Genomic DNA, 20,561 nt, shown 5'->3' with positions numbered 1-20,561 from the left:
CTAATATTGATCTCGCTCAGTTCTTCCCTCTCACTAAACCTTTCATTCTCCAACATTTCTGGGATCTGATTTGTTTCCTCATTTGTGAAGACAGAACCAAAGTATGTATTTAATTGCTCAGCCATTTCTTTGTCCCTCATTATGCATTCCCGTGTTTCTGTCTGTAGTGGGCCTACATTTCTCCTTACCAACCTCTTTCTCTTCACAGATCTGTAGAAACTCTTAGTGTCAGTCTTTATGTTCCCTGCAAGCTTCCTTTCATACTATACTTTCCCCTTCTTAATCAATCCCTTCGTCCTTCTTTGCCGTATTCTAAACTGCTCCCAATCCTCAGACCTATTATTTTTCTTGGCCCAATCTGTATGCTTCTTCCTACTATCGGATACTATTTCTAATTTCCTTTGTGAGCCATGGATTGGCCCTCTTACCCCCTTTGCTTTTGTGCCAGACAGGAATGAACAGTTGCTGTTGTTCTTTGAATGTTTGCCATTGTCTATCCACTGTCATCCCTTTAAGTACCTCTCCCCACTCTATCAAGGCCAACTCACGCCTCATATCCTCATAGTTTCCTTCATTGAGATTCAGCACCCTAGTCTCCGAATCAACCACTTCACTCTCCATCTTGATAAAAAATTCTATCATGTTATGGTCGCTCATCCGCAAGGGGTCCCGTACAACCAGTTTGGCAATGATTCCCTTCTCATTATATAGTATCCAGTTTAAGATGGCCTGCTCTCTAGTTGATTCCTCCGCATATTGGTCAAAACAAAACATCCCGTATACACTCCAGGAAATCCTCCTCTATGGCATTATGGCTAATTTGATTTGCCCAATCTATGTGAAGATTAAAATCACCCACGATCACCGCTATTCCCTTATTACATGCATCTCTAATTTCTTGTTTAATGCCATTCCCAACCTCACCAGTGCAGTTTGGGGGTCTATATATGACTCGGACTAATGTTTTTGTCCCTTGGTATTTTTCAACTCTACCCATACAGATTCCACATTGTCAGAGCTAATATTCTTTCTCAATATTGTGTTAATTTCCTCTCTAACCAGCAGTGCCACGCCACCACCTTTTCTTTTATGCCAGTCCTTCCTAAATACTGAGAACCCCGCGACATTCAGTTCCCATCCTGTTCACCCTGCTGCCATGTTCTCGTTATCCCAATTATATCATACCCATTTACATTTATCTGCGAAATGAGTTCATCCACTTATAAAGAGGTACTCATTGACACTAGTGGTGGGTTGTAGAGTTGAAGCTATAATTTTCATAGACTACCAGGTGGCACAGTGGTTCGCACTACTGCCTCATGGCTCCGAGGTCCCGGGTTCGATCCCGCCGCCGGGTCACTGTGTGTGCGCAGTTTGCACATTCTTCCATGTCTGCAGAAGTCTCACCCCCCACAACCCAAAAAGTTGTGCCGGGAAGGTGCATTGGCCACGCTAAATTGCCCCTTAATTGGAAAAAAATAATTGGGTATTCTAAATTTATATTTTAAAAAATCATAGACTACGTACAGTTCAGGAAACCATGTGGCCCATCGAGCCTGCACCGACCCTCCTAAAGAGCACCCAACATCACCCCACTCCCCTGCCCTATCCCCATAACCCCACCTAACCTGTGGAGCAATTTAGGATGGTCAAATCAGCTAACCTGCACATCTTTGGACTGTGGGAGGAAAGCAGAGCACCCGAAGGAAACCCATGCAGACTCGGAAAGAACGTGCAAACTCCACAAGTCACCCAAGGTCAGAATTGAACCCAGTCCCCCAGCGCTGTGAGGCAGCATTTTTATGATAGATCTAAAACAGCAAACATTGACTTCTGGTCTCTTCCTTCACCAAATGGCTGTGAGTAGTTTGTCTCCTCAAGAACCACAAACATGGTCATCTTGCTCAGGAAAAAACTAGGCGGAACCAAATCGAAAGAGATTACCAAAATATTAATAAAAGTTCTGGTATTCCTCACATAGGAGAGGATTTGAATTATTTAGTCGTGACCAACAAGTGGAGCAAATGCAGGAAATAGCCGTATACCTGTTCCGCCACAGGCTCGGCAACCATTTCTATACTCAATTTAACAAGAAAGAAATGGATGGAATTGCCAAATACAACCTCCCGCAAAAAAATTGTGATAGGAATCCAGGTGATGGAAAAAAAGAGTTAAATTCAGCATCCGTCGTTATAAACCCAAGGACTTTAATTATAAATCATGCATCAGGCAGGAGTGTGACAATTTATTTCAGCAAAGCAGTCATTACTTTCTCCCCTTCTGCAAATCACATACAGTCCTTAGCTCCCAGCCCTCCCTAAAACACGAACAAAGAGTGTGGGAACACACAAGTGTGCTTAACATACTATTTTGGTTTCATGCTCATTTGTGGGCTTACCAATCCCACAAGATATATTACAAGTGCCCTCCTTCAAAGGCAATGCAGCTCCAATACGTGACTGCTTTTGTAAAAATTTAAAGTGCCCAATTCTTTTTTCCCAATTAAAAGGGCAATTTAGCATGGTCAATTCACTTACTCTGCACATCTTTTTGGGTTGTGGGGGTGAGACCCACACAGACACGGGGAGAATAACTATATAACACAAAAGGGTGAGTGCTCGCTCACCAGTGGGCCCGCCTGATCACTAAAGCTCATAACATGTGCCTTTCCCTAAATAAAGCAAATTAACAATACTATTTTAAGAGCACATTTTAATTGTAACAAATAAAAGAAACTCATGTATTTATTTCTAAGGCACTAAACCTTAGTGAACTAGAGTTATTGATTCAAACCCATCTGCCAGAAGAAATTCCACCATCTTTGAAAGATAGGGAGAGCACATGAAATTGATCTCGAGGAAAAGAGAAAAGAGCTTTTGCTTCAAAGCCACCTTTCACATCCTCATGAGGGTTAATTAATTTATTTTGGAGGGGGAAGGATAGGGTTATGTGCTTTCCATGGAGGAAGCATAGGATTATGGGGGTGGGAGCGAGGTGAGGAGAATGGGGGTGGGAGCGAGGCAAGGGCTACGGGGGTGGGAACGAGGCGAAGGTTACGGGGGTGGGAGCGAGGCGAGGGTTACTGGGGTGGGAGCGAGGCGAGGGATACGGGGGTGGGAGCAAGGCAAGGGCTACGGGGTGGGAGCGAGGCGAAGGTTACGGGGGTGGGAGCGAGGCGAGGATTATGGGGTGGGAGCGAGGCGAGGGCTACGGGGGTGGGAGCGAGGCGAGGGTTACGGGGGTGGGAGCGAGGTGAGGGTTACGGGGGTGGGAGCGAGGTGAGGGTTACGGGGGTGGGAGCGAGGCGAGGGTTACGGGGGTGGGAGCGAGGCGAGGGTTACGGGGGTGGGAGCGAGGTGAGGGTTACAGGAGTGGGAGCAAGGTGAGGGTTATAGGGGTGGGAGCAAGGTGAGGGTTATAGGGGTGGGAGCGAGGTGAGGGTTATGGGGGCGGAACATGAGGGTTGTGTTTTGGGGGAGGAAGGTGGGAGTTGTGTTTTTGGAGTGAGGAAGAGGAGGGTTTTTTTTTCGGGAAGACAGGTGGTGTCATGTGTTTTACATGGGTGTGGGTTGTGTTTTTGAGAGAGAAAGGTGGAAGGGTGGAAGGGGGGGGGGGGGGTGCTTTTGGGAGATAGGAAGGTAAGGTTGTGTGTTGTTTGGTGGGGAGAAAGGTGAGGATTGTGTTTATTTATAATCTTCATTAGTGTCATAAGTAGGCTAACATTAACAAAGTTACTGTGACAATTGCCACATTGCGGCACCTGTATGGGTACACAGAGGGAGAATTCAGAATGTCCAAATCACCAGACAGCACATCTTTCGGGACTTATGGGAGGAAACCGATGCACCCAGAGGAAACTCACACAGACACGGGGAGAAGTGCAGACTCCTCAGAGACAGTGACCCAAGCCGGGAATATAACCTGGGACCCTGTGAAGCAACAGTGCTACCCTGGGGGTGCGGTAGCAAACATTTTTGGGGCAGGTGAGGGTTATATTTTTTTTTGGGGGGGGGGGGCGAGAGATAGGGATCAGAATGGGAGAGGGTGGAAAGGGTTATATCCGGGGAGGAGCAAGAATGGTGAGCGAACAAGTCTGGGTAAACAAAATATTCAGAGCAGGTGAACATTTCTGGAAAGGAAGGGGGAGGGGGGTTAAGAGGGAGGATGTAGGCCGTCAGAGCTCGAATGTAACTTCACTGGATCCCTCTCAGTTCCTCCACTGACTGATGGTTACATTTTAGTAGCTGACTCCACTTTGTGACACATTGTAACATTTGCTGCTCTCGGTAACAATGTTGCAAAGGAAGGCAGGCCCAGCGCGCGCGCGCTCAATCCCCGGGACAAATGGCCTCGCGGCTGCTTCTTACACAAAGCGCCGATTGCCCCCAACCGCGCTCACCTCACTGCGGGCCAGGGACAGCGACCGAGCAGCCCCGCGCCGAGCCTCCTCCCGAGCAAACCCAGAGCCACGACGCTGGACATTCCGTTAGTTGGGGGTCAAGCCAGTTCCGACTGTTCGTTCACCGTGCCCACCGAGGGATTCTGGGAGGGGGCGGGTGCCACACTTTAGACCAGAACATTTACTGGGTGCAAGGCAGCGAGGAGGAGTTCCTTCTGACAGAGGTAAATTCAAAAAAATAATTAAACATGTAAACACTACCCTTCACTGCAACCACACTAAAACTCTCCTCATATATGTTAATCTACAATAGCAGAATCTGTCTGCCACTTCCTGTTCATGATGGTTCTAACATGATTTCTGCGAGATTTTTATTTTGTAGTAAAAATTGCAATGTCATAGATTGCTCCCCAGAATTGTATTTATTATTCCCTTTGGCTCTGCATAGCTATTTAATTAGCTTTCACCAATTTGCAAATTAAATAGGAAAACTTTCAATAAAAATCTGGAATTAAAAGTCTAACGGTGACCATGAAACCTTTGTGGATTGTTGTAAAAACTACCTGGTTCAGGAATGACCTTTAGGGAAGGAAATCTGTCATCCTTCCTTGGTCAGGCCTACATGTGACTCTGGACCCACAGTGTGGTTGACTCTTAATTCCCCTCAGGTATGGACAATAAATGCTGGCCCACCCAGTGACGCGCACATCCCATGGACAAGTTTTTAAAAAAATAAAACAAAGTGCTGGGAAAATGCATCTGAGGAAAGAGAAACAGTTCACTTTTTGTTCTTCTATAGTTGCTCCCAGAGCTGCTAAGTTTTTCCAATACTTTCTGTTTCCATTTCAGGTATCAAGCATCTGCAGCAGTTTGCTTTTATTGCTAGAGGCGTAGTTGGTTGAATTTACAGGAAAGAACAAATGTGGAATTTAAAGGCCACAAGTCAAATTACAGAAGTATGTAAACACCCATTTAAAAATATTTAGTGAGGCTTTCGGCACAATGTGTTAAAGGATATGTTGTCCTATGACACCACAAGAGTAATGCATATTCTTGCAGGAGGATTTATACATTGTTTTGTAAATATAAAATTGTTTTGCGTTGGTTCCCAGTTCAGCCATGCTTTAATTACAAAATGTTCATCTTTGTTTTCAAATCCCTCAATCCCTCCCTATCTTTGGTCATCTTCTCCAGCATTACAATTCCCAGAGATATCTGCACTCTGCCAGTTCTGGCGTCTTGAGCGGAGATTTTAACTGCCCCATCATTAGCAGCCATGGCTTCACCTCTACGTTTTGGAACTCCATCCCTAAATCTCTCCACCTCTATTCCTCTCATTACTCCTTTAGATTGCTCCTTAAAAGTATATCATTACATAAATGTATATGACTAGATTGATTCCAGAAATGAGGGGTTTGTCTACGAAGAGGGATTGAATAGTTTTAGGCCTATACTCTCTCGAGATTAGAAAAATGAGAGGAGATCTAATTGAGGTACATAAGATGATAAAGGTTATTGACAAAGTAGGTGTCGAGCGGATGCTTCCACTTGTGGGATAGTTCTGGAACGAGGTTCATAGTTTTAGGATAAGGGGAGCAGATTTGAAACAGAGTTGAGGAGAAATTACTTCTCTCAAAGGGTCGTGAATCTGTGGAAATCACCATCCCGGGGTGCAATGGATGCTGGGACTGGGTAAATTTAAGGAGGAATTAGACACATTTTTAATTAGTAATGGATTGAAGGATTATTGAGAAGAGACTGGAAAGTGGAGTTGAGGCCGAGATGAGGTCAGCCATGATCGCATTGAATGGCGGAGCAGGCTCGAGGATCTGAATTGCCTACTCCTGCTCCTAGTTTATATATTATCTCATTAACCAAACATTAGTTATCTGCCTTAATGTCTCCTTATGTGGGGCGGCACCGTGGTGCAGTGGTTAGCACTGCTGCCTCACGGCATCGAGGACCCGGGTCACTGTCCATATGGAGTTTGCACATTCTCCCTTTGTCTGCGTGGGTCTCACCCCAAACATGTACCGGGTAGATGAATTAGCCACACTAAATTGCCCCTTAACTGGAAAAAAAGAATTGGACACTCTATAAGTTTTAAAAATATGTCTCCTTGTGTGTTTCTGTCAAATTTTGTTTGTAATGCACCTTGGAATATTACAATCCTGAACAAGACCCCAACAGTTGATTGGACACTGGACAACAATATTTAATTTAATTTGTAAGACTGTGAGGAAAGGATACTTTGCTCCAGGAGTGGTTCCATGCACAAATAGGGATATGGTATATTAAAACAACTTAATTATGAACACAGGATTACTAACTTTAGTGCCATACATAGCATAGTTTGCAATTACTCATTAAACAATGCTTAACAATAGAATTAAATAATAACTCCTAACTGCTATCTTTATCTTCACTCAAACAGCATCCACCTCAGGTCAAAATCCCCTTTACAGAACTAGGAATACTTGCTTAATAGAGATTTCTTGGACACCCTGCTTTGAGAAAGAGATATCGTTCAGGAACCAGCTTGCAGATTCTTGTCTCAAGCTATTGTTTAACCTGCCAGCCTTTGAGAAACTGCTCATGTTCACAGACAGACCAGAACTCACTGTCGCTGTCTGTCCATATCCCAATCTAAAACTGAATTTCAAAACTGAAAACTCAACACCTGACTGCTTCAGCCTTGGCTCCTCACATTAACCACATCATCTTACTAAGCTAAGCACAATGTTTCTAATTACCTACTGACCAGGGAACCCTCTTTATATAAACAAAATTCCATTAGCCCAACCACTATGATACTTTAATTGCACCTATGTCTCCAAACCATCTGCTGCCTTTCAGACCAGGATTTTTAAAAACATGACTGCAGCAATCACAGACTAACTCAGGCTCGTCACCCTTATTGCACCAACAACATATAATACAATCAATTCATCATAGGAATGTTTTATAAGTGAGCTATATAAATGCAAGTGGCTGCTGAGATGGAGCAGACAATAGATTTAAAACAAACTTTTCTTGTAAAAAAATGTCAAAGGTTGAATTTAGTTAACAGTGTCTATTTGTTTAAGGGCACAAAGTTGAATTGAATAGAAGCAGAAACCTGACTAACCTTGTAATGAGGTGCTGAAAATAGTCACACTCTCAGGTTAATTCAAGGCTCATTGCTGTTGCTAGGGGATGTTTGACTTGAGAAAAAAGAGTGAGGCAGCAGATCTGCTTCTACTGCTGATATTCACCAGAAAGGATGGGGGTTCCTCGTAAAATTGGTAACTGTTTGTAAATCCTTTCCCCGTTATCAAAGTCAGAAAAAACTGTCAAGAAATGATGGCTTTACTTCTTGTCATTAAGTGGAGTAATGTGAGGCGTTCATTTATTTTTATAGTAACAAGAATTACTCAGTCCAAAAAGGTAGTAGGATTGCTGCTTGTTAATCAAATCCACAATCAAATAAGAGGCTGGATCATGCAAAGAGAGAGGGTTAAATCATGTTCAGGTTTTATTTGTAGAGGATCCAAACCCATGGTGTGAGCTGGTTCTTTATCTTGTCCCTCAAATGTCAGATCCGCCCTGCGTGTTTGCATTTGCCATTTGTTTTCGCTTTCTTGATAAAAACACCGTTTGTGGACTACACATCATCCACACCCCACACCCTGGGCTGGATTCTCCCGTCAACTATGCTAAAAATGTGTTCGCCGACCGGCCGGAGAATCTGAGTTCCCGACCAAATCGGGGATGGCACCGCTTTCACAATGCTCCATCCCCTCCAGAGCGGTGTAGAACAAAGAACAATACAGCACAGGAACAGGCCCTTCGGCCCTCCAAGACTGCGCCGATTATGTGTCCTATCTGGACCAACTGCCTGTATCCTTCTACACCCCGTCTATTCATGTGCAGATCGGAGAGTACGCCGCGCCACGTATTGATGGCCTCAGGACATTGCCTGAGGCCTACCCCCCGATACTCTGCCCCCGACCGGCCGAGCTCCCGACGGTCTGGGTCGCATATGGTCTCATCCATTGGGAATTTGGCATAGCGGCTGCGGAATCAGTCCAGCGCCGCCACAGTCGGGGGATTTTACGATAACCGGGCAGAGGGGGACGTTATTCGGTGCTCGGGGCACTGTGGGGAGTGGTCGGGGGAGCGTGAGGCGGCCAAGAGGGGGGTCTATTTTGCGGGCCTGGTCTGCGATCGGCCTCCGCCATGTAGCACAGCACAGCCATGGACACGGCAATTCTCAGGGGCATATCGACAGCTAGAGCCGGGTGCTCTATGCTGCCATCCTGCTAGCCTCCAGCAAAATGGGGAATCTGTGGCCGTTTTGCACCATTTTATCTGACATAAAACGCCATCGTTCCCACGCCAGAGTGTGGACATAGCCCCAGAATCGGAGAATCCAGCCCCCTATATTTGCATCGTCTTTTGTTTCCCCATGTAGCTGCATTATCTCACTGATGATGTATCAAATGTAATTGTTGATCCTCACCAGAGTCGGAACGTTGTGAGTTTAAGTCAAAATTCTGGAACTCCCTCCCTAACAGCACTGTGGGTGTACCTGAACCGCATGGACTACAGCTGTTCATGAAGGCACCTCACCATCACCTTCTCGTGGGCATTTAGAAGTGCGCAATAAATGCTGGCCTAGCCAGTGAAACCCACATCCTACAAATAGATTTTGACAAGACCCACTCCAGAAACCTGAGAACGTAATCTAGGTTGTCACACCAGGGCAGTACTCGGAATATTTTTCAAAAGCAATGTTAAACCAAAGCTTCCTATGTCCCATCAGGCAGATGCCAAAGATCCTACATCACATTTGGAAGAAGTACTGTGAGTTCACCTTGATTAATATTTATTACACAACCAACTTCACTAAAACAAATTACCTAGTCATTATCATATTGTTGGTTGTGGGGCCATGCTGTGCATGAATTGGCTGTTGCGTTTCTTACACGACAATGTGTCTAAAAGTCAGATGTATCTAATGTGATGAATGTGGCGAATTCAGAGATACCGTGATATATGTAATTGGTGCAGTAAAGGTTGGTGTGTGACTGCTGCAGTCATGTTTTCAAAAATCCTGGTTTGAAAGGCAGCAAGCTTTTTTGGACACGGGTGCAATTAATGCATCTGTAAAAGTTGGGCTAATGGACTTTAGTTTATATAAAGAAGGTTCCCTGGGGAGTAAATAATTAGAGAGATTGGGCTGGAGTCTCTGATTCTGAAACTAAGTACTGACACCAGTGTGGGAACGGTGGCCTTTTATGACTGATAAAACGGCGCAAAATGGCCACCGATCCCCCACCTGGTGCGGGGCTAGCAGGCACGCAGCGTAGAGCACCCGGCTCTAGCTGCCGATACGGCCGGAGAATTGCTGGGTCCATGGCCGCGCATGCGCACACCAGTGGCTGCGCCATGCAACCATGGCGCCGGCCGCGTGCAGTCCCGGCCTGCCAAATAGTGCCCCACTTTGACCTGGCTTGCCATCCCGGACCACCCCCTACCAGTGGCGGACTGGGTCTAAAAATATTGGTTGCCAGGAGACAAAAGGGGCCCACCCACAACTACAATGCTATCATTTAATTTTCATAACGAATAAATAAAATTTTCAAAAAATACATATGGAAAAAAGGGTACAATAAATATTTTTGTGGAAAAAATGTGTATTTCTTAGTAATTACAGTGTACATGTACTGTACATATTACTGGTAGTAGATACCAAATGTAAATACAGAATGTTATAATTGCATTTTTAATTTTTAATTTTAAGTAATTGGTTGATATTTCTAAATAGTTTACTGCACAATTTACATATTAACAGATAGTTCAAAAGCACAATAGAGCATTGTATGCAGTCCACTATATTAAGAGCAATCGTTTGTGATTGCTTCTGCATCCAATTCATCTAACAATTCCTTTTCAATGGATAGCAACATGTATGATTCCAAATTCTCCTCAGACAGAGAATTTCTTAACCTTGTCTTTATGATCTTTAGCTTTGAAAATGTCCTCTCACATTGGACTTGAGTAACTGATAGTGTGCAGATGACTTTATAAAGTTCATAAAGTTTATCATATGCCTTGTCATGAAGTCTGTTGGATGCTAGAATTTTTAGTACACACGATGGGCAAGTGCTGCAAATTTTACAATTGTTGCAACTGGAATCCATATTCTCACCATCATTAAACAATAGCCTTAATACATCAAAGTTTGAAGCAAAAGAAAAAAATTCCAATATTACTTGATCTTTGCTGATTTGTGGAAACAGCTTAATAATACCTTCCAATGCTTCATCGTCAAGGCCCTTCTCTGCAATAGTTTTAAACTTTGCTGGGTCCAAGCAGGACAAATCTTTATACAACTGTTTGTGTCGTACAAAGCGTGATTCTAGCGACTGGACAATGCGATCCATTATTAGGTTAAACATATTTACTTGAAAATCAGCTAGAGAATCTGAGGAATTTCTTTCATCATCAATAAGCTCATCTGCCATTCTTTTCTTCTTCCTCTGCCTCTTAACTGGCAATGCTGTTTCCAACGCATCAATTTCCAATGTTTGATTTTCATCCATATTCATCTGTGAAATCCTGTCATTACATTGATTTACAAATTCCAAAGTCTTGCTGTGGACGTTATCAAATGTTCTTGTCTGTTCCTTCAACTTTGTTGTAGCTGAATCTACCAAACTCCATGCAGTAAACATATCTAAACCACTTGTCTGTAGATAACTTGATAACGGGGTTGTAGTTTCAAATATATACAAGTAAGTAAATACTGTCAATATGGTTTCAAACTTTAGAAGACTTTGAAGTAAAACATTTGCTTCATGTTTTGTTTTTGCATCAAACTTTTCTGAATCTTGTATCATTGATAAGCATGTCAATAGATTCGAAAGTACTGGCAGCGGCATCATCAAAACGTCCAAATATAGTTGTTGCTGCTTTGGATTTTCCTGACCATCTGGACTCATCAATTAGCTTTAATCGTTTCATTTCTTCTTGTCCTAGATGTTTTCCAACAACTTCTATCCATACAGCCATTCTCTTGTATGATGCTTTCACAAAAGTTGCTATATTCTGGAGCAAATTGAAAAATGAAACTGCAGGCACACAACATTTTGTTGTTTCAGTTATCACCAAATTCAAGACATGGGCATAGCACCATATATGAACATGTTGATCAGCCACATCAGCAATTTTACTTTGTAAACCATTATACTGGCCATGGTAGCTTTCAGCGCCATCTGTGCTATCAGATACACATTTTTGGGGGTCAATTTTAAGGTGCTGTAATGTTTCAATCAATAGATCAAAAAGTCCCTGTCCTGTACCATCATTACTTGGCACAACTGAAAGTAGTCGCTCACAGATAATACCTTTAAGCACATACCGAATAATAATGCTACACTGATCGATGGATGAATTATCTTGTGTTGAATCAACCTGAATAGAATAATATTTTGTTTGAGAAACTTCATGACTAATTCTTTCTTGTATCATATTCTTCATAATTTTGATTAACATGTTTATAGTTGTTTTACTCAGGTATGTAACAAGTCCACCACGGCCTTTACTTTGAGCCTTTCCTTGTTACTCTAATCATTTGATTCTTTGTTTAGACTTGTTTTGCACTGCAGAAACGTGTGCTGCCATAATGGGGTCATATTTTGTCATCAACTGCACTGTAGCTAAAAAATTGTCATGATTCAGAACCTCATTATCTAGAGTGTAGGCCGATTCATTTCTGTGACCTCGAAAAGGAAGTGCTTGCTTGCCTAACATCTTTATGATGTCTATAATCCTCATGACAATACTTCTCTGCTTCAATACTTCTTCTTTCCTTTTAATTAGTGATGCTGAAAAACATTTATCTAAGGTGCCATCATTAACCACACTGATATATTGCTGAGCATTTCTGACATGTGTTGTTGTCGATTCATGTAAAGTCAAGCTCTGGCTAATATGCCTGTAGTCACTAAAGCCACGTACAAAGGGTAATGGATTACAAGTGTTGGGTAACTCAAAGGCTAAGCAGTATGAACAACATAAGCATCTGTATTCTTTGTTATATGTTAGCCATTTTCTTGGGACTGAGTCATTCATAATTTTCCTCTCATACAACGAGCATCAAATGGCAGATCATCAAGTGGCTGAAGTGGATGTTCAGCAAAAAACTGTTTTAGCTTTGCTCGTGATGGATATTGGAAGATTCCAGTAATTGATCTTTCATTTTCTTGCGTAGGTTCATTTACAGGATGTGCTTCAGAAACCAAGTCATTTATGCTTGAAGGAATATCTGATTCACTGTCACTAGTTGAACGCAATGTGTTCAGATGTTGCAACTACAGGCAGTACAGATACCGGAACAAGGAAGCCAGAAGAAATATTGGACCTGGGTTGATTCGTAATGGATGCACTTGTATTTGTCTCTACATTCAAAGTAGCTCTTCTCTGTTCTTGTAACTTGCATGTCATTGCATCATCACCATGAGCATTGTTTCTTGCTTCTTGATCATTTGTTGCAGAACTGGATATTGATGTGGATTGTGCTTGTGGTATTATAAACTCTGTAATAGGCCTGCATCGCTTGGCTGATTCCTTCCTTTCTGCTTCTTTTTGTTCTTTGCATTTTAGTGACCCAGATTAAAGATTTTTCTTTTCCATGCTGGTAGGGGTAATATTCCTGAAATAAAAACGTAATTAAAAATAGCCCACATTGGGGAAAATGAATATTGATGATTGCAAGAATAACATGAAGGAATGCCAGATAAACTCCTACTTGATAAAAAATATAAAATAACTTACTTACACTTCAATAGGCTATGTTCATTAGTCAATACTACTGTGGCCTATGCAACTTCAGAAGAGGAGACAATCCACTGTCCAGTGTTCACACCAGCAAGCAACTGAGACAACTGTTGAAACTTAGAAGTTTGGTCCGACGACCAAAGTTAACATATCCAGTTTGATACCAGTGTAGTGTAGTCGCAACCCTTTGAGTTTACCGATCGTGGCTTATCACTTCAATATCTTTGACCTCGTGATTCACGGTCAAAGGCACCGCTTCTCCTTTCCGGTGACCTCACGACCCTATGTACTGCTTGATATCCTTTCAAGTTGCCGACCATCTCAAATCACGAACTGTAACTTTATCTTTAAATTCACACACTCTTGCTGAAAACGTGGATTTCCAACTATGTCCGACCCGGGTGAACTAGCCCCCCCCCCCCCCCCCCCCCACTCCTTTTCACATCCGTTTAACACTGCTTCGTTCCTTCATACACTGAGTGATTATTTGTTTGTTTCTTTATTGCATTTTTATTTGGTATTGCTCTTTTTAAAAACAATTATATTTTATTAAGCTAGAATACAAATCTCAGGAAAGAAGTTGGAGATTTATTTATCTAATTCATTATAATTTTTAAGGGCCCTTCAGAGATTCACGGGCCCCTTCTTGGCTCTCCGGGCCCCGGACCGATGTACCGGCTGAACCAAGACTACTGCTTGATATCCTTTGAAGTTGCCGACCATCTCAAATCACGAATTGTAACTTTATCTTTAAATTCACACACTCTTGCTGAAAACATGGAATTTCCTTAATTATGCCTGACCCGGGCCCCCCTATTCCACATCCTTCCACTACCTCCCCTGCTTCGTTCCTTTTCATGCACTGCTTATTTGTGTCCTGTTCTCTTTTTTTTCTTATTCCTTTTTATTGCTAAAACAGTTGTCTGTGTTTGTTTCTTTATTGCATTTTTATTTGATATAGGGGGCCCACTTGCCATCGGGCAAGCTGACACCCTGGCCAGTCCGCCACTGCCCCCCACCAGTGCCCCCAGCCCCTGCCAAAGCCCTCCCTTCCCACGGATCAGCTCTCCCCCAATTGTGGCTGTGCTCGACTCAGTCCACAGTCGCCACACTAAGTTCCCGACAAGATATAGCATGAAAGACCCATGCCGCCGGGAACTCTTGTCTCTTTACAGATGCTGATTGAGCTGACTTGTATTTCCAACATTTGCAGTTATTCCTTTTTATTTCTCTATAAGATTATAGACAGCCAAGTGAATCAGTAAACATTGCAACCTTATTTTTGATTCTCAGGATCTTTCTCTCATACATTTATAAAGAATGTTACCATAGAATTCTTCAAAGATAGTTCAAAACCAAGAAGAGTAGCAACTAATATGCGCATACTCTGGCAGTCTCTGAGCTGTTTATCATTGGAATGTTCCCCAACAATATTTTACATTTTCAAACAATATAGTGAGAAAAAACATTTTATTAGAAATTACATTTCACAGCAATGAGTTGTTTATCACACAATGTAAAATTGTGCATTAGAACATAGAACATACAGTGCAGAAGGAAGCCTTCGGCCCATTGAGTCTGCACGGACCCACCTAACCCCTCACTTCCACCCTATACCTGCAACCCAATAACCCCTCCTAACCTTTTTTGGTCACTAAGGGCAATTTATCACGGCCAATCCACCTAACCTGCATATCTTCGGACTGTGGGAGGAAACCGGAGCACCCGGAGGAAACCCAAGCAGACACGGGGAGAATGTGCATACTCCACACAGACACCAACCCAGCAGGAACTTGAACCTGGTAAAGCTACAGTGCTAATCACTTGTGCTACTGTGCTGCCCGCCATTGTCTGATATACGGCTCCTAAATTGGACTCAATTACTCAGTCCGATCAGAGTTGGAGGCTGTGAAGGAATGATATTTTGGGTTTAGGGAAGAACATTTTGAATCAGCGATTGCATTTTTAAAAATAAATTTTGAGTACCCAATTCATTTTTTCAAATTGAGGGGCAATTTAGAGTGGCCAAGCCACCTACCCTGCACATCTTTGGGTTGTGAGGGTGGAATCCACGCAAACACAAGGAGAATGTGCAAACTCCACACGGACAGTGACCCAGAACCAGGATCGAACCTGGAACTTCGGCGCCATGAGGCAGCAGGGCTAACCCACTGCGCCACCTTGCTGCCCTTCAGTGATTGACTTTTGATGAATGGATAGTTGAGAGAAAATTTTTGAAGGGTTCAGAAAAACCCGTGGGCAGCAGGGTAGCACAATAGTTAACACAGTTGCTTCACACTTCCTTCACACTTCTAAGGTCCCAGGTTCGATTCCGGCTTGGGTCACTGTCTGTGCTGCATGTGTATGTTCTTCCCGTGTCTGCGTGGGTTTCCTCCGGGTGTTCTGGTTTCCTCCCACAGTCTAAAGATGTGCAGGTTAGGTGGATTGGCCGTGATAAGTTGCCATTAGTGTTCAGAAAGGTTGGGTTGGGTTACGAGATAGGGTGGAGAGCTTAAATGGGGTGCTCTTTCCAATGGCTGGTGCAGACTTGATGGGCCAATTGGCCTCCTTCTGCACTGTAAGTTCTATGATTCTAAGAAAAACAAAGAAGACTGAAGGACGATCTCCGATAAGGAGGTTTCCCAAAAAGGCAGCAATTGCAAGTGAAGCAAACAATGTTCAATCACTTGTGACACTAATAAAGATTATTATTATTGTGGATGTATCTATTCATTCAGGATCCCATCAATTGAAAATGGAGATGGAAGAGTCAGCATGAGCTGGTTCGGCCTGAGCGGGGAGGAAATGTGGTCTGGGCAGGAATAGTTCTTAGCAGCAGTTGAACTGAATGAATTTTGTGTCCCTTTGTTCAATCGTAGGAATATCTGACAATGTAATACCAGGTGAGAATCCCAACAACTCAAAGTCGGTCATGGAATCAAGGATGTTTGTGAACAAGTGTAGTTGGGCTTCATTTAGATTTAGATTTAGATTTAGATTTATTGACATGTGTATCAAGGTACAGTGAAAAGTATTGTTCTACGTACAGTCCAGGCAAATCGTTCCATACATGAAAAACATAGGATATATGATAAATACACAATATAAATACACAGATATTGGGAAAGCAATGGAGTATAGTGCTACAGCAGAAGAGAAGATGCAGAGAGAGAGAGATCAGTTCAGTCCATAAGAGGGCCATTCGGGAGTCTGGTAACAGCGGGAAATAAGTTGTTTTTGAATCTGTTAGTGCGTGTTCTCAGACGTTTGTATCTTCTGTCCGATGGAAGAGGTTGGAAGTAAGAATAACCAGGATGGAAGGGTCTTTGATTATGTCGCCCTCTTTCCCAAGGCAGCGGGAGGTGCAGGCAGAGCAAATGAATGGGAGACGGGTTCACGTGATGGACTGGGCTGTGTTCATGACTCTCTGTAGTGTCTTATAGACATGGGCCGACCAGTTGCTATACCAGGCTGTGATGCAGCCAGATAAGATGATTTCTATGGTGCATCTGTAAAAATTGGTAAGAGTCAATATGGACATGTCAAATTTCCTTAGTTTCCTGAGGAAGTATAGGTGCTATTGTTCTTTCTTGGTCATGATGTCAATGTGGGTGGACCAGGACAGACTGTTGGTGATGTGTACGCCTAGGAATTTGAAGACATCAACTAACTCCACCTCGGCACCATTGATGCAGGCAGGGGTGTGTATGATACTTTGCTTCCTGAAGTCAATGACGAGCTCCTTAGTTTTGCTGACATTGGGGGAGAGATTGTTGTCATTGCACCATGCCACTAGGTTCCCTTTGCTATCCTGTACTCTGACTCATCGTTGTTTGCGTTCCGACCCATTACGGTCGTGTCATTGGCAAACTTGTAGATGGAGTTGGAGACAAATTTTTCCACACAATTGTGTTTGTTTAAGGATTATAGTAAGGGGCCAAGTACGGGGCCCTGGTATTGAGGACTAATGTGGAGGAGGTGTCATTGTTTATCCTTACTGATTTTGGTCTATGGGTCAGGAAGTCAAGGATCCCGTTGCAGAGGGAGGAGCTGTCCTAGATTTTGGAGTTTGGATATGAACTTGGCAGGGATTATGGTGTTGAAGACAAAATGTATTCAATGAATAGGAATTTGATGTAAGAGTCTTTGTTGCCGAGATGCTCCAGGGATGAATGTAGGGCCAGGGAGAAAGCTGTGGCCTGCTTATGGCGGTATGCGAATTGTAGTGGATCAAGGCATTCCAGAAGTATGGAGTTGATGTGTCTCATGACCAATTACTCGAAGCACTTCATAATGATAGAACGCAAGGCCACCGGACGGTAGTCGTTGAGGCACGTTGCATCAACTTACAAGTGGAAATGAGCCCTGTGGAGAGGGACAGAACCATGAGATTATAATAATAATCTTTATTACTGTCGCAAGTAGGCTTACATTAACACTGCAATGAAGTTACTATGATTATGAAAATCCCAAGGTCGTCACATACTGGCACCTGTTCGGATACATAGAGGGAGAATTAAGAATATCCAATTCACCTAACAAGCACTTCTTTTGGGACTTGTGAGAGGAAACCGGAGCACCCTGAGGAAACCCACGCAGGGAGAACATGCAGACTCTGCACAGGCAGTGACCCAAGCAGGAATCAAACCTGGGACCCTTTCGCTGTGAAGCAACACTGCTAACCATGATTTTGTTATTGATACAGCTAAATGGCAAGGATTTACTTTCAAAGGCGCATAATGTGCTGTGTTGGATAACACCAGAAGGCACCCAACTGACTGGGAAACTATATTTAAAAAGGTAAAGTAGTTATATGTAGAAATGTCACCAAAACCAAATGATGTATTCCAGAAAACAGAAGGAAGTTGGGAGGAGATAAGAGGCATTAGACATGGATGATACGGTGGCGTATTGGTTAGCACTGCTGCCTCACAGCGCAGAGATCCGAGGTTCGATCCATGTCCTGGGTCACTGTCCGTGTGGAATTTATACATTCTCCCAGTGTTTGCATGGGTCTCACCCCCACAACCCAAAAGGTGTTCAGGGTACGTGGATGGGCCATGCTATATTGCCCCTTAATTGGAATAAAAATTGGATACTCTAGGTTTATTAAACAAAAGAGGCATTAAACAAAATTTTCATATATAACATTCTGACTAAAGTCTGAAGAACAACAAAGTTACACCTTTTTTGAGAAATACTGAAGGAAATTATTAGCTTATTAATTTTGTGGCAACATAATCAATGAACACTTAGAGATGCAAAAGTTGATTGCAGCATAGTGTGTCTTTGCAAATGATAGGTTGCAAATAATTGTTTTTTTGAGGGAATCACTTTGTTTAGAAAAGGGAGTGTGGTGGATGTGTATATAGAGATTTCAGTAATTTTTGATAATTCAAGTATGTTCTATCAAAATGAATGTAGTCACATTGACTGAGAGATGGCTAGCGGCAGAAGTGAAAGCATTGGGGGGGTGTAAATGGATATACTACAGGTATGTAAAGTGTGCATAAGTGCTATGTCCTCTTTCGTTTTTCATGTGATGATTTGGAAATAGGCATCAGAGGGACAAACTTGAAATTTGTTGATGACACACTTCGAGTATCCTTTATCTGCAAATTCGAAATGGGAACACGTCCAAAAACCGCACCTTTATTTTTAACCTCTTAATAATAATAATCGGTTATTGTCACAAGTAGGCTTCAATGAAGTTACTGTGAAAAGCCCATAGTCGGGAATTGAACCTGCGCTGCTGGCATTGTTCTGCATTACAAGCCAGCTGTTTAGCCCACTGTGCTAAACCAGCCTCATTTTAACTACCTGCAATGTATCCATTTACTCCCCACTCCCCACCAATGCTTTCACTTCTGCCAAAGTTAAACAAAGTTATAAAAAGGGTAGACATCACAGCATAAGTAAAATGGCTGTCGTTCCTACCCATCTGTGCAGCATGAGTTCAATTTCAACCTTGGAGATTGCACGTTCTCCCCATGCCTGCGTGGGTTTCCTCCGGGTGCTCCGGGTTTCCTCCAACAGTCCAAAGGTGTGCAGGTTATGTGGGGTTACTGGGATGGGGCGGGTGAGTGGGCCTAAATTTCGGAGGGTCGGTGTAGACTTAATGGGCGAAGGGTTCTATAATTCTATGATCTGCTCTATATTCGTCTAGGAAAACCTGCATCTCTGGTTTCAGTCCCGCAGGATTGACGAAAACAGAAGTGAAGTAGATGCAGATACTGGCAATCTGAAATAAAAGCAGAAAATACTGGGAACACTTAGTAGGTCAGGATGCAACCGTGAAGTGAAACCGATTTCGCTTATCAGGTAAATGACTCTTTCCCCCCCCTTCCTGAACAGGTGCCGTAGTGAGGCGACGAGGGGATTTTCACAGTAACTTCATTGCAGTGTTAATGGAAGCTGACTTATGACACTAATAAAGATTATTATTACTCTATTGGTTGCTGGTTATGAACAGATCTTGGAATAAGTTGGTGAAGAGCTTCCATGTCCTGTGGAAGCCCTCCTCCGACCCTTGGATGGCAAATTTTATTTTGTCCAGTTTGAGAAATTCCGCAGGTCGGACAGCCAGTCTGCAGCCTTGGGTGGTGCTGCCAATCGCCAGCCAAGCAGGATTCTCCAGCAGATGATCAGGGAGGCAAAGACTAGGGTATCAGCCCCTCTCCCCATAAAGAGTACTGGTTGGTCTGAATCCCAAAGACCACCAGTTTTGGACATGGCTCCACCCTCACCATCCTGGACAATGCCTCAAAAAAGATCCATCTTACCCATCGTACAAGGAACGCCCAGCTTCTGTCGTTCACATTTATCCTCCACCTCTGGAAAGAGCCTACTCATTTGGGTTCTGGTTAGGTGTGCTCTGTGCACCACCTTTAGCTGTGTTAGGCTCAGCTCTGCGCATTTGGAGGTGAGGTTCGCCCTGTGCAGTGCTTTGATCCAGAGTTCTCCCCCAATTTCTGTGCCTAGTTCCTCCTACCATTTTTCCCTTGTCTCGTCCAGGGGGAGCGTACCTTCCCCAACAGTCACCCATACAGGTCCCCACAGTTTCCCTTCCCTAGGTAGCCAGAATCCAGCAGTTCTTCGACTAAATAATGTCCTGGTATCTGGGGGAACGTCATTGTTTCCTTATGGAGCAAGTGTCTTAGCTCATTTCCTTTTCGCAATTGGAAGCTCCCCATGAGCTACCCCAGTGTCGCTACTCTGTCATCTGTGTACATAGCCCTAAATGTCAGTGTTCCCTCATCATGTCTCCACCTTTTGAAGGTGACATCCATTATTTCGGGAGTAAATCTGTGGTTGTAGCAGATTGGGGCCATGGTGGACA

General features: G+C 43.3%; 1 protein-coding gene and 1 long non-coding RNA gene across 2 annotated transcripts in view; one reads left to right on the top strand and one right to left on the bottom strand.

Moving 5' to 3' along the window:
• The window catches only part of tfam (transcription factor A, mitochondrial), a 58,043-nt gene extending 53,463 nt beyond the window's left edge, over positions 1-4,580 (bottom strand). Inside the window, exon 1 of the mRNA XM_038773602.1 lies at positions 4,400-4,580. Coding sequence (XP_038629530.1) covers positions 4,400-4,482 — 83 coding nt within the window. The 5' untranslated portion in view covers positions 4,483-4,580. The remainder of the gene's footprint in view (positions 1-4,399) is intronic.
• On the top strand, positions 4,539-19,537 carry LOC119950808. Its single transcript, XR_005457418.1, has 3 exons — positions 4,539-4,623; positions 5,249-5,355; positions 19,389-19,537. It is a non-coding gene; the product is annotated as an uncharacterized LOC119950808 (long non-coding RNA).
• The last annotated feature ends 1,024 nt before the right edge of the window (positions 19,538-20,561 follow it).

Source organism: Scyliorhinus canicula, chromosome 16 (genome assembly GCF_902713615.1).
Source record: "Scyliorhinus canicula chromosome 16, sScyCan1.1, whole genome shotgun sequence".
Classification (NCBI taxonomy): Eukaryota; Metazoa; Chordata; class Chondrichthyes; order Carcharhiniformes; family Scyliorhinidae; genus Scyliorhinus; species Scyliorhinus canicula.
The sequence above is the reverse complement of the archived record's forward strand: the minus strand, read 5'-3'. Positions and strand labels throughout refer to the sequence as shown.